This window comes from Dermacentor andersoni, chromosome 5, assembly GCF_023375885.2.
Source record: "Dermacentor andersoni chromosome 5, qqDerAnde1_hic_scaffold, whole genome shotgun sequence".
In the NCBI taxonomy this organism is placed as follows: Eukaryota; Metazoa; Arthropoda; class Arachnida; order Ixodida; family Ixodidae; genus Dermacentor; species Dermacentor andersoni.
The window spans coordinates 133,510,816-133,525,543 of NC_092818.1; the positions used below are offsets into that span (position 1 = coordinate 133,510,816).

At 45.1% G+C, this 14,728-nt stretch overlaps 1 protein-coding gene across 1 annotated transcript; it reads right to left on the reverse strand.

The window, feature by feature from the left end:
- Positions 1 to 323: 323 nt before the first annotated feature.
- On the reverse strand, positions 324 to 14,622 carry LOC126531199 (uncharacterized). Its single transcript, XM_050178628.3, has 4 exons — positions 14,197 to 14,622; positions 9,039 to 9,321; positions 7,283 to 8,510; positions 324 to 2,513 (listed from the first exon to the last, which is right to left on the reverse strand). Exons 1-4 carry the CDS (start codon positions 14,321 to 14,323, stop codon positions 927 to 929), a joined length of 3,225 nt encoding a protein of 1,074 aa, XP_050034585.1. The 5' UTR covers positions 14,324 to 14,622; the 3' UTR covers positions 324 to 926.
- Between the last annotated feature and the right edge of the window lie 106 nt (positions 14,623 to 14,728).

Genomic DNA, 14,728 nt, shown 5'->3' on the forward strand with positions numbered 1-14,728 from the left:
TGCAGAGAAAAATTTGCTGACATGTTGTGCAATTTGCTCATTGCGCAAGGTTGCTCACGAAAGAAAATAAACAAAAGTGCTCCACGTTTTTTCTAGCGGCGCTGATGTGCAGCAGCCACCGCGAATGCAGGAATGGGACAAGACAGTATATCATGACATCATGACCAAGACCCATCCACCACCTGGGCACCGATACCAAATCTGGTTCTTAGGAACAAGTATTATAGCAAATTCTTTAGGCTGCTCTAACGCTTGGAAGTATTTCTTTATAGAGTTGAGTGTTCTGAACTTCATTGAACGTGAAAATATGACAAGTCAAAACATCACGTCAGCACTTGTTTAATGACAATAGAAAACAACCGAGTGCCGCTGTTAAAGAAAGGCTAAGACAATCTTGAAAGGTTCGGATGGATGGAACACCTTCATGCGACGATAGCAAGTGTGAGAAGTCTAAAAAAATCTTGTCTGCAACTGTCCCCTATGATGACTAGCGGCTTCATCTCTATACCGCGCTATATTACTTGGATTCACGATCATTCTTAGTGACAGAGGTCCTTAGACCTTGGCCAGATGCATAGCAAGCTCAGAAAGCGACTTGTGCAGTGCAGCAGTTCCCGAAGTCACAGACCTCAGCGACTGACTGACTAGCTTATATGTGAACCTCCGGAAGGACACACCCTGAGTGTTTTCTCTCCTTTCTTTCTTCCCTCCCCCTTCTACAGGGTAGCTAGCTGAATGCACATCTAGTTGACTTTCCTGCCTTCCTCTATTCTCTCTCTCTTAAGATGACACATCTATAGCTGGTATCCTAACGTGGTTAGGACAAAGCTAGGATGGAAAACACAAGCACTAAGTGTTATGTACATGTTATGTTATGTATGCTTGTACACAACACCTGCAACATATGCTAAGTTGCTGAACACTCATCATTGACCTGCTTCCGCATTTGCTGGAGTGCAAACATAGAGTATCTGAAAAACCTGATTTCCCTCACCCGAAGACTCTGCCGTGGCCTTTGGCACCACCTCATGAAAAGTTTCGTACAAACCACCCTCGAGAGCAGATGGCTCTACGTAGATCATTTTCAGAACTTGTGCTTCATTGCCAGGAATTACTCCCTCGATGCTGACAATGGGCGAGCTCGGTACAGGCAGCTCCACTGCTTGATCTTGAGAGTTTGTGTCCAGTGATGGAAGTTGCTGTGTTTCACTGTTCATAACAATGCCTTGAGCAGAACTCCATGCATTAATTGCAGATGCCATCCTTTCAGAATTAGTGTCAGCACCCACGATGTTCAACAGCTCGGCTAGATCTTTGGGAGGGGAAACCAGCTCTCCCGGCCGATTGTCCTCTGAAAGCAAGTCTGCTGTTTCCTCTGCTACACTTGCAGACTCTGTACAAGAAGAAGAGTTTGATGACTGGTGTAAGTTAGCAGAACATTCAGCTACTGAAACGTTTTTCCTAACCTTGGAGGAAACTAGCTTCATCCTAGAAGGCCTGTGGCACAGTACATTTGGCTTTACCACTGGTTGCCGACATCTGTTTTTTATGCTAGTTGATAACACGGCTTCCTTTTTCTTTGTTTGCATTGTCACAATTTGTGCACAATCGGAAGGCTTGTCTGCTGCAATGGTCAGCCATTTTGATGGCACAGTAAACACTGTGGTGGGTTCAAAGCAATCTATTTGCTCAGCAGTATTAGAGTCTCCACAACTGTTTTTTTCCACAAGTTCATCTGCAGACTCTGGAACAGCAAGCCTGTTTGCCAAGGAAAGTAGGTGTGATACGGTGGGAGCAGCGGTATCTCTAGCACCTGGTGTGACGCTGTCAACTACGTGAACATCATCCAAGATGTCCGATGGTTTCGTGTAAATCACCTGTACCACCTGCTCACCCTCCTGTGCTAAAGGATTTTCTGCAAGCAGCTTGAATCTGTTCATGATGCCATGGTGAGCCAAGGAGTCTTTCCCGCTTGGAGAAGCCTGGGCACTTTCTGAGCCCGCAACCAAGGATGCATCTTCCGTGGAAGATACTGTTCCTTCTGCTTGCAGGCCAGGACTCGCACAGCTGACACTACTATCCTGCGCTGCAGTCTCAGCAGACAAATTCACTTTAGCAGTGTTATCAGCATCGGTACACGGACCTACCTCCCCTGCACCATCTGATACTGCATCCGTTCCTGGCTCCGTTAAATGGAAGTCTACAATGTCAGGGAGCTGGTGAATGTCGTCTATGTCCTCGATGCTGGGCATTGTGTCTCCGGTGGGAGAAGGTGGTTCCCTTAACGAAGCAACACCATCACCAATCGCATCAACGTGGCGCTTCAAAGTGGAACAACTAGGCAGCAAGAGCAGCCCAGATTGAGATATGAGGCGGTAGCCACGTGGGGACAGCGTGTGCCACAGGAGGCAGCACTGCAGTGTCTCCTCTCGCCACCGGTGCTTGGTCTGGCCCAGACAACGGAGCTGCTCCTCTAGGAAAAGGCAGCGGGCATCACCACTGGTCACTCCTTCCTACATTAAAGAAAGAGACAGCTGTGACAATCCTGGTTTCAGAAGGGAAAAGAAAGACATTCCTCACACAAACACATATAAACATGTACACAATCAACCAGGGAAAAGAAAGAAATTCCTCACACAAACACATATGAACATGTACACAATAAACCATAACAAATCATCAGTAGCATTAACAACACATCTTTCTGATAAGAAATTCCTGCTTGAAAAAAGCTAACGTGTGCTGGCTGATGTGCATGGTTCTTGTTCTCCATATGAAGCACTCGGGATACACTGACACAAAGCTATGGGCTTCCACATCACATAAAAATATCATAACAATCAATCAATCAATCAACTTTTATTTTCCAGAAACATCTGAATAGACTGTTTCTATGCCTGCTTTTCCAAGAGTGTTGCCAACATTTTTTTTTAGCCTGTTGCTAAACCAAGGCAAAGGAGTCCCCAAATTATCACTGAATTCTACTGCAACGTCATTAAAATTGCTGAGTGACTTTAACCCTTCCAGTGATAGGTTTTTTTCAAAGGTGACGCACCTCCAGTGTCGGGCATGTTCTCTCAGACATTATAAAACAGACAAAATGATTTATTTTTCGTTATGCAGATGAGAAAAAATTACACAGATGGCTCTCTTGGTACTGTCCTCAGAATTTCATCAGGTCAGTAACATGGTGGGAGAGAAATACGAAAATGTACCGGCATGTCAGTAACACTGAAGAGGTTAAATAATGTAGCCTGTTTGGAACACTATAAAAGACACTAACATGATGTAGCACATCTACTGAAACATATTACGTTCTTCCAATGTTCGTGCATGTGATGCATGAACAGTCAATTTACCAGCATGCTGCGCAATGCTCTAGCTTTACTAATATATTTACAAAAGTAGGGATGATAAAGAAAATTTTGCATTTAGCTTCAGGCTCTATGGTTACAAATCCAGCACCATTCAAGAGAATACGGGTAATTGCATTTTCTGAGCACAAAAGTGTGCCTTGTAGAGGTTATGCCTGAAAATCTTGTGGCACCTGTGAGAGAACTAAATTCTGGGGCACCTGCTTGTTCAGGTTGTTATCACAGCAATATCAATTACGTGACCCTTACACAGGTTGAATACTGCATTGCCACCTCTTGTTTCAATTGAAAGCTCTGTGTAAAATTCATTTATCTGAAAGCCGTGGGAAACAAAAGTGGTGAATGAATATTTACGTGCACATCACATCATGTACACAACACTACACTACACAACATGTACTATTTTCTACAGCTGACATGTCACATTATTTATCAGCTGTGTCCTAGATGCGACCAGAAAGTTTATTACAAATGTTAATTTAATTTACTGCTGTGCCTGCTAATGTTTACCAATCGAAGGTAATTAGTGAAACAGCAGCAACTGTAGTGTCAACACCCATTGTAACAGGCTTTGCAAAGGATGGGGAAACAAGAATTTTGTAAGCACTATGTGAAAGCGGTTCAGCTAACCACAATCTACAGCTTCCATCAGTGCAGAGCGAAGTTGCTTCATCAGGATCACAGAGTACATGTGCCACCTTTCTAGAATGCACTTCACTATGAGGCGAAGTATGTTCTATAAAGCAGTTTTTGAAGCAACTCTCTTAACATTCACGTTGCTAATATGGTGCCAGATTGTTCTGTTGTTGGTTGCTAAATGGAAAAAGTTTGTCACTTAATAGACTAAGTCGCCAAATCTAGCTACAAGATCACTAAAATGGCAGCACTGTTGCCAGATGGTTATAACCTGCTCGAGTGCTATGCTGATGAATAGGAATAAGCACAAAGCAACTACAGCAGACGACGCTTAAACAGAACTCAAAAGGACAGAAGAAAGTGTTTCATTTATACAAAGTTTCGTTTAAACGAATGACACAAAAATCAAGGACTATCATTTTATGAAAAGCATTGAGTGTTTTGATCTTACTGCGGTGAACAAGCCAATGCTATTGTATTCTGCTACAAATCTCATTGCTCACTCATCATTAATTAATGTCCGTTATACTACGTGCAACCTCTACTGCCTTCTGTTCCAAAATGGGGCAGCTGTTAGGAAAATTGGTGCCGCGGGGACGTTTGAACCACTAGAACGGTGCCTCTTTCATTTGTTCCTGTTGAGATGTACGCATCTGCATACAATCCTTCAAAAAGCTCGCGTTCCCAACAACATGTATCTTCTCTCTGTCCGTCATCTGTCACAATGGGACTTTAGCATTCGAAACTTCACTGCACTTTGCAACTTTCATGACACCAATTTATGTAGCCAATGTGAGCGCATTGAGCTCTCACTTTTTTGTCTCGCACTATCAAGAGGCACAGAACGTGACAACTAAGCAATGTGAATGCCGCATAGGAGCCATTGATGCCATACCACCGCAATCGTTTGATGGACTGGATTTTATACAGTTCAGCATCACCATTTTACATCATATGGTTGTTGGACAGTTCGTGTTTTATGTAGTATAATAGCACATTCTCACCACCCATGAAGAATGTATGGTTTGTTCCAGTTCTGTTCAAGCAGAGCTCACAGGAAAAGCGTTTCATTTAATTGAAGTTTGTTAACATTGCTCTTATGAGGGGCCAACAAAAAGTTGGTACCTTTATTTCGTTTAAACAAGTTTTGTTTATCTGGAGTCTGCTGTATGGTGAATGCATGGTGCCCTCTTTCCTGAACAAATGTATCTAGCTATTTCTCACCACAGCATTTCCTCTTTGTCTCACACGTACATGATTTGTTTTAAGTTACGATATAGAAATGGAAAAGTCAAGGAAAATGAAAATGGATGAAAAAACAACTTGCTGCCGGTGGAGCCAAACCCATATCCACCATATTATGCGTGTGATGCTCCACCTTTGAGCTACGATGACAGCTGTTCTCACGTTCACATCCTTTGGCATTTATCTACGTGTAGAAGATCTGACCCTGGAAGTGTTAACAGAGCCACTTATGGTCATAGTGGCAGATGTAGCACATCCGTTTGAGTGCTGGCTTCATGTACTAGTATGTTATATTTCAGAGCACACAGCTTGCCAATAAACCCTCATGTGCTGCCTAATGGCATCAAACCTGCTGGAGCCAAGACCCTCACTATGCAATAAATGACAAAAGAGGAAGGGGGGGGGGGGGGACCAAAGGGTCCGATTTTTTGTAGTCACAAGCCATATGAAGCCAACAGATAATGAAGCCAAGGAAAACATGGGGGTTGTATTCTTTTGCCTGCTTCCATGTGAAGGTGGCACCCACATCACAGTGACATGTTCCTGCAGCCTTTAACAAAAATTCTATGCTGCACTCAAGCAAAACCAGCAGCACCACATCGCAACATACACTTACATTATCTTTAATGATTTAAATAAGTACCTACAGAACTCGGAACTTATTTCACTACAATCAACAGCTACATAAAAAGAGTTACCTTTTTGCCTACACAGTGTATGCAACTCTAAAAATATTGAAAACCTTTTTGTTTCATACAATGTGGATGTAAAGAACACCACAAAATTTTTGCACCAGGCCACTTGCTTTCCGTGCCTGCCTGCCATGTTCTTCACATCCACACCTTGCAAGACAGAAATTATGCAAAACTTAGAAATAGTTTAGGTGTTGGCAGGCAGGTTAACAGTGTTGTACATATGCAAGCACCAGCAATTACATTGGAATATTAGTGACACATGTATAAACTGCAGACAGACTTGACCAGCAAGTTCAGATATAAGGACCAATGACTGTGCTTGCCGGTGTTGGTGTGCTTTCAGTATTGCTTGTCTTCATGGACAAAGTTAGCACAATGAGCTAAATTCTTGGCTCACACTTGAGGCAGCATTTGAAGGGGTCCTGAACTCTTTTCTAGCTAATCGTAGATGGCCTCACAATTAAAGGCTGTCATCTCATGAATCCCATGCTACAAAAAGTTTTTGAATGCTTCAACTATAAGTGGAGTTACTGCACCGATACTTGGCTTTCTGTCTCTTTTCGTCTTCGCTAGCGTGCTAGAAGCTACAAAGCAGAGAAGACAAAAGGGGCAAAGCCCTGGCTAAACATTGAGAGGCCACGTGCAGCAGACGCAACTACGCAAAGTGCAAAAAAAATTAATGATGTTCCGGTCTTTTTGTGATCGCAAATATATACATTCTTCATTTATTTAAGTAAAAAATTAGCAATTATGTATTACTGAGAATGCTCTTGCGATCACGAAATCAGCCAATAGCGTTGGCGGGCCAGCTGCTTTCGGTGATGCTGCATGACAATATTACAAAAGCAAGAGCAAGCGATTTTTCCCTGTGTTTGACAGCAGATTTTAAATTCCTTGCTGCATGCAGTGCAGTAATATTCGTCTCACATGTTCACAGAAGCGTTTACGGCAGATTGGCAAGGTTTTCTTACTATGTTGAAAAAGTGTTTCGGGCCCCTAGGGGTTGGGTCATCAGAGCAAAAAATGTTTTTACATCTTTATTCTTCAAGTCATGCTGCTGAGAATGTGTACATATATGTATATTTATGTGCTTACTTCAAACATTAACTTTTTTGTAATTTAGTTTGGTTCTAAATTTATGCAAGCTTCCTTAACTTAATTTTCTGGAAAAGTCTGCAGAAAGTTGGTTCCTCAGATTTTGCTAAATGGGTATCAATGTTATCTGCACTACCCAAAGAACAAGAGTTGGGAAACTTCTAAGGTGACAGTTCGAAAGAGTGTTTTTCTGGAAACACTACTACAACGTGACAACATCCATTTTTGTTATCTTACCTGGAACTGGGTGAGGCGCAGCTCCTTGATGAGGGTCTGGGCACGCTTGGCCTCCTGTCGTGCAGAAGACAGCTCCTGTTGTAGGTGTCGCTTGTGGGTCTGCAGCTTGAGACACTTTCGCTGTAGCGTCTTGAGACGCTGACACAAGTGCCGCAGCCGTGGCCTATTGAGCCGTGTCTGTGACGCCACCGTACGCACATGGAGCTTGCCACCTGTTTCTGGATGGCTTGCAGTTACCATCTTGTCAGGAGTCAAGAGCTGGCTCAGGGCCTTCGAACTGCCAGCAGATGTTAGGTATGAACTCACTGAATGCCTCGACCTGCCTAAACACTTCGCAGTCATAAGAGAACTCGATTGAGCTGCCTTACATGCAGCAACTCGCTCTACCACAGGTGTAACACCACTTGAAGACCTTCTCGCATTCACCACTCTGCTTGCTATCACTGCGTGCTTCGGTGTCTTCAAACAGACTGGTTTTACTGTGTCAGTAGTAGCTGCTGATGAGCACGTTGCCACTATCTTGCTTTCACTCGCATTCACTGACCTGCTTGTTAGCGGGGTTGCACAACTTGATACAGCATTTGATAAGAGCTTGGAACTCAGCAACAATCGTTTCAGTGCTTCCGGTTTAACACCTGGAGGCACAACTGCCACCAGTTTTCGCTTACAGGAAGGCATTCTGGCTGTGGAACTGTCTGCCAATCGCACCAAACGTTTCCCAGGCTCCACTGCCGGCCTTGATGTTGCACATGCTGGTGGTGTGCTCGTGGAGGTCACAATTGGTGGCGACGCCGGTGTGACACCAGTGGTCACACCCGAGTGTGCCAACTTATCCTGTGTCACCATTTTACCTGCGATTCCCTCTTGATCAACCACCTTTGATGTGGGTGCATCTGCAACTGGCTTCTCTGTACAAGGCACTGCACTCGATGCCGAAGGCACACTTTGGATGTGCTGTCCCATAACAGCTGAAGCAGTTGGCACAGAAGCAGAAGACACCACCAACCCCTGGACTGGCTCTGAAATCCCGACACCTTTTGTGTGCACCGCTCTGGATTGTGAATTCTGAGCAACTCTTTTCGATTTCCTGTTAGTAGCAGTCAATGAGGTGGCAGTCACTATATTGCCTGATGCTAGCTCCTCTGCTTTGTGCTGATCCACAGCACTCGAGACTTCACCTGTTCCTTGAGCATTCTCTGTCAAAATGCTTGATGTAGCACTCGCCAACCTAAAGAGAGAGTCAAATGGACAGTGTGACCTCAGTATTGAACACAAGACATCAGCAGGCCCTGTTTACATCAACATACCACATAAGTCTCAAGCCATTACCCTTTAATTATGCTCCCAAAATGAGTTGTCACTATTCAGAATGCTTCACAATGTACAGGTGAATCAGAATAGAACAAACAAACAAACAAACAAACAAAAAGAAAACCGAATTCACCCATTTTTGTTCCCACACTAGCCACTGTTTCAAAGACCAATGTGATTCATTCAAGGAGCATGAGCTTTAGGACTAGAGAGTGCTTAGCATCTATTTATTGCAATACCACATTGCACATTGAACACTGCAAATTGCAATTTCAAGTATAACTCTGCATGAAATGTGCTCTACTCCATCTCTTCCCATTGACGTTTCGTTTCGGCCTGCCTGTACACGCAGTGGGGCACACAATAGCAGAAAGAAAGGAAAGAAAATAACCCTTGATAATGGCTTTAGTATTTATCCGTACCACAAGCCATTTCCCAAACTCACCGTATTCTCTTGCGTCCCCGCCGTGACTTAGCGACACGTTCCTCAGTCCCCGAACTTTTTGCCAGCTGCTGCGGCACATCCTTGCGCACAGGACTCTTGCTCTTTTGCGGCGATGACAGGCGACGTGTCTGCTGCATCTCGGGGGGGTATCCTGGGAATATGGATGGCACGGCATTCGGAAGGAGACGCCGCTTTTTGAGGTCCCGGCGGAAGTCCTCCTCACGGAAATGCAGGCTGCATACTTTGCTTCGATCACTTGGCCGCCATGGCTCGTTGCTTGTGCCTGCACTCATGCCCACCAGGTAGAATTATCAGAAAAGCTCCACTTCAACCAGCCACATGAAAGCCATCAGCTATTTTGAATGTGGTCATTTTGCATTGCTTACTACAAGTGCGTGCACGGTGCTTCGGTATCCCCTTTTCATAGCCAATAGTTTTTTGTGATTAAATTGAATGGAGGAACAACATAAACAAAGAGAAACAGCAGCACAATTTCTTTGCTGACAACCAGGACATCGTTCTTAAATGTGCTGAAAGAGAGACAAAGCAGTATACTTTCATGGAGTAAGTAAAACATATACGAATGTGCTTGCAGACATAATGCAATGCATGCGAAGGGTCAATTTACGGGGAGTGTTTTGCATTTGCTGGTATTAGGTGGATATCGTTCCAGTTTGTGCAACCTTCTTGAGCCATACAATAGGAAGCTTTAGATTTTGTATATGCAAAATTAGGGGATGCAAGCCACTGGGCTTACAACTACACAAAAAGGTATACAAAAGCATGCAAGCCGAGTGTGGCACACTGCATACGCAAAGGTATTCTGGGTACCCAAACCGATTTGCGTACACAAAAGCTAAAGCCTCCTAATAAACACAGCTATGGTAGTTGATCCATTTCATTTTTCACACAGGCACTGTGCTACCAGTGCTACATGCACATGTAGCGTATTCCATGGTGTGTTGCGACACCGAAGGTAGCAGGGTGTCAAAATGCAGAATGGTATGGCGACCAAACAAGAGGTAAAAAGGCAAGAAACTGGTGGTATCCTGACGTGACAAATTGTATGGAAATGTCACGTAGGGCAAAGCGCTGTCCCAATCACGATGATCTGCTTAAACGTACATAGACAACATCTTTGTAAGGGTGCGATTTAGTCGTTGAACCAGTCCGTTCATTTGTGGGTGATATGCGGTTGCGAGCTTGTGTTTGGTGAAGCAGGAACGAAGTATGTCTTCAACAGTGTGGAAAGTTGGGCTAGTTGATGATTAATCATCATATATATAAATAACCATCATATATAAATATGAAGTATGCATTCTGAAATAAAATAGTTGCGAGTGCAGTGAGTGTCGTGTATTCTTGTGTCTTCACACCGTGTACGTGTCAGTGCGCTGCTTCACCAGCAAGGTACGATGACGTCTTCAACTTGGGACAGGAAATAGCAGCCACAATCTGTCAGCAGCTGCCTTGGCGCGCCATGGTGAAGAATTACGTCCTGAAGAAAAAAGTCTGCTACATCTGTAGCACAGCTGGTGGGCAGGGTACCTGTAATAGCATAGTGGGTCGCATAGTCTGTTGCAACGGCTATCCACTTGTTCCCTTTTATTAATGTGGGGAAGGGGCCAAGAAGGCCCATGCCAACATGGAAGAAAGGCTCTGTAGGAACACTGATTGGATGAAGGTGGCAAGCAGGTTGCGCACATGGCCTCTTTCAACGCTGGCAGGAGTGGCAAGCCACAATGTAATGTTGCACAGAACGGTAAAGGCCTGGCCAGAAGAAGCAACATCGAACTCTGTCGCAAGTGCGGGAAGTGCCAAGGTGCCTGGCAGTGGGTGCGTCATGGAGCTCAGAAAGAACAGTAGAATGGAGATGACTAGGGACAACTAGCAGCAAATCTGGTCCATCAGAGCTGATGTTGCACCGATAAAGAATGTCGTCATGGAGCACAAACATTCTGGTGGAGCAATCTGATTGTCCTGAAGTCAAGCGCTCGATTATTAACCATAGAGAGTTGTCCTTTATCTGCTCAGTAACAATGTCATGAAAGTCTGAAAGGGCCAGAAGGCAAGTGTTGGCATACTGTTCTTCGTTGTCAGGAGGATCAACGGGATGACGAGACAAGCAGTCGGCGTCCAGATGTAAACGGCTGGACTTCAACATCACAATGAAAGAATACTCCTAAGTCTGAGTGCCCAGCGACCAAGGCGGCCAGTTGGGTCTTTCAGTGATGATAGCCAGCACAGGGCATAGTAGTCTGTGATGACAGAAAATGCGCAGCCAAACAAGTAAGGGCGAAATTTAGCCACTGCCCACAGCAGAGCAAGGCACCCGTGCTCGGTGAAAGAAAAATTGCGCTCTGAAAAGGACAAGAGGCGACTAGCATAGGCAAAGACGCGCTCGACTCCTTTTTGCTGTTGGGTGAGGACAGCACCTATGCCATGGCCACTGGTGTCTGTGCAAACTTGAGTTGGTGCAGATGGACCAAAGTGGCCTAGTATCAGAGGCGTTAACAAGCGGATGATGGTGTCGAAGGCGTCGGCTTGTTGGCGGCCCCAAAAGAACACCGTGTCTTTCTTGAGAAGGTCGTCAGTGGCCAGGCAATATCCGCAACATTTTTAACAAACCGACGAAAATAGGAGCTTAAGCCCACAAGGTTGCACACATCTTTTGCTGAGCAGGGTACAGGAAAGTTCCTGACTGCGTGAATCTTATCAGGATCAGGATGTATACCAGTAGCACTGATAAGGTGGCCAATCAGTGCACTTCAGTGCTACCGATAACAGTAGCACTGAAGTTGTCGACAATAGTCACAATGATATGAGGCACGCAACTGTGTGCAGCAGGAGCACATTGAGATTAGAAGTCACCACATAGTCACCGTCAGGAACAGATGGGAAGCACATGCTATCAAAGTTATATACAAGGCAGCGTTATACCACACTGTCAAAGTTATATACATGTTGCGAGAACTTCGAGGGACCCATTGGTTTTGGTTATGCATGAGCAAAGGATGTTCGGTCGGTTGGGAACTGGCCACGGTGCAAACTGATTGTAAGCCGACATTGGAGAGTTCTTGGCACACAATAGCCTGAACAAGGGGGACCACAGGAGCACATGCATCATTGACAGGTGGGTACAGAGCTGCAGCACAGATGGCTTCCAGCTCATGGCACACAATCTACGTCAGCTGCTCTGACGGCTTCTGCTACTGCCGCGCAGGAGAATCCTGTCGGTCTTCACAAGATGATGTTGCAGCCTTATTGGGAAGCCGTACAAATGACTGGTAGATACAATGGCTTTTCACCAGCTCGAAATGCTTGCACTTCGTTATAACCTCATTAATCGAAGTACAGTTCTTACAGATCAGTAGGTTGAAGGCGTCATTGGCAATGCCTTTTAAGACATGCCCGACTTTTTCAGACTCAGGCATTTCAGTATCGGCCTTGTGGCAGAGCACCAGCACGTCTTGTATATGGTGACGTAACCCTCAGTGGAAATTTGAACTAGTGATGCCAACTCTTTCTTGCTGATGACCTTCCGACCCAGTGGCTTTCCAAAGAGATCTCGCAGCTTCTGCTTGCAGATGTCCCATTCACTAAGTTCTGTTTCGTGATATTGAAACCACACTCGTGCTGTTCCCGCCAAGTAAAAGATCATGTTCACCAGCATCAATGTGGGATCCTATGTGTTGTGACTGCTCACCCGCTCATACATCTCCAGCCAGTCGTCGACGTCGGCGCCATCAGTGCCGCAGAAGGTTCCTGGAGCACACGGATGTGTGAGTACGAGAGTCGACGTGGGCGTTGCTGAACTAGGCACCATCTCCTGCGACATTGGTGAATTACCAAAGCGGCGGCCAGGGCGAATCTCCGTTCCGAGTCCTTACACCGCAACTCCACCAAATATTACAAAGAGGAAGCCCGACGCACAAACGTAGGTATAACTATTTACGAAGCACAGGCTGGTGCAAAGGTCACAGCTCCAGTATGCAGTCTACCACTTCCTCTTCATCTCTCTCTTGTGCGATCGGTCCTGTCCAAATGCACCATAACAATGCATAAAATTCCTCCAGAACTCATCTCACAGTGGCTGTAGACGTTGTGACTAGCATTCAAGCAATGTAGTGACACGCCATATTGCTGAAGACACCTTTTTACAATCTGTAGTGGTCATTCCGAAATTTTGATTGCTTCAGGTTCGTTACCAACTGCACAGATCGCATGCTTACGTGATAATCTGTGTTGAGCAAAGCTTTTAGTGATGCTTGTGCAAATGCTATGCAAGATAAAATGCTAATGATGGAAATTCTTGTACAAAATTACACAAATGAAATGTACTTTTATGCGTTTCTCTGTTGCAGACTTCTTCACTTTGACGCTCAGCACTCCTCACTCAGTGCACTCTCAAACAGGACAAGAGGCAAGGAGAATCAACCTCATTTAATGCATGCCCAAGTCCAAGTTTGTTAACTTCAATTCTTTTTGCAGACTCAGTTGCTTCTGTAGCTGATTTCACTTTTTGCTCATTACCCTGCTCGTCTATTTGGGTACATATCCATTCTGTGGAATCGCGAAGAATGGGCACGCATCCAGCGGCACGTACTCAGGGGCCCAATTAAGTTGTCTACTCGGTCACATATTCAGTGCCACAGAATGATCTTGTTCTGTTTGTCTATTCGGGTAAGTACGTACCCATTTCTGAGCATTAGCCAATAATATGCACATAACCAGTGCCACATACTCGGTCATCCAAGTCTTCCACTGCGGCACGTATTCATTGGCACATAACCAGTACCGCTGGATTTGTTGTTATCTTGGTTGTTTATTCGTGTACATGCACGTGCTGAGGTACATGCCAAAAATGGGGCACACAACCAGTGGCTCAAGTTGTCATGTGATAGCGGTTGGATCGCAGCACACGAACTTGGGGTTAGTAATGCTAGCCGCATTAATTAGACACACCCATTTAAATTCGGAACCTCATTTCAAATGCACAGAGACAGTATCGAAACACTCATGCTGTATGCGCTGTCACACAATGAAAGAATAGCAAACGAATTGTCGCAGCACTTGTCGTTTGACTACGGGAAAATAAGCAACGACACGCCACACGTGTGCGAGACCAAGTGCGAGGCGGCGGTGCCCTATGTATTACCAGTGGCTTTGCGGGCGATCCGTCGTAGCCATTCGAAACGAACCATCGTGACGGGAAACTCGTGAAACGAGCAAGTCTTTGATGGGCCTGGTGTCGACTTGCAAAACGGTACGCAGCACTGCACCATGTCGCTGCACTTTCCGAAATCCTGGACGGCGCTTGTGTTTGCAAAAACCTCTTCAGTAGTGCCGATCGCCTATCTTGCGCGTAGCTGCCAGAAAATACATGACAGCAAACCACAAGCAAACTGCCTAGCCGTTTACGTCTCTACCGGAGCAACGCAATGGCTACGCGTGCTCAGACCTGTTAACTACGTGGCTGGAACCATAGCTCTCAGCGTTTCAAACTATTCAGAAACTTCTGAAGCAGAAACAACAGCAGAAACAAACTCCACGGCAAAAAAGTATACGGAAGGCGCGAAATAGTGACAGCACTACAGAGTATGGACATTAGAGGCTATTCTGAATGGGGAGGATGACAAGCGCCACACGTAGAGTATATGGTTCGAACCACAGAGTTTGGTTCGAATCAA

Coding starts and splice junctions, on each gene's coding strand:
- LOC126531199 (XM_050178628.3), bottom strand. CDS start 14,323: ATGGTGCAGTGCTGCGTACCGTTTTGCAAGTCGACACCAGGCCCATCA. Junction 8,511..9,038: donor CGGGGACGCAAGAGAATACG/GTGAGTTTGGGA, acceptor CTCTCTCTTTAG/GTTGGCGAGTGCTACATCAA. Junction 2,514..7,282: donor TGCGCCTCACCCAGTTCCAG/GTAAGATAACAA, acceptor TCTTTAATGTAG/GAAGGAGTGACCAGTGGTGA.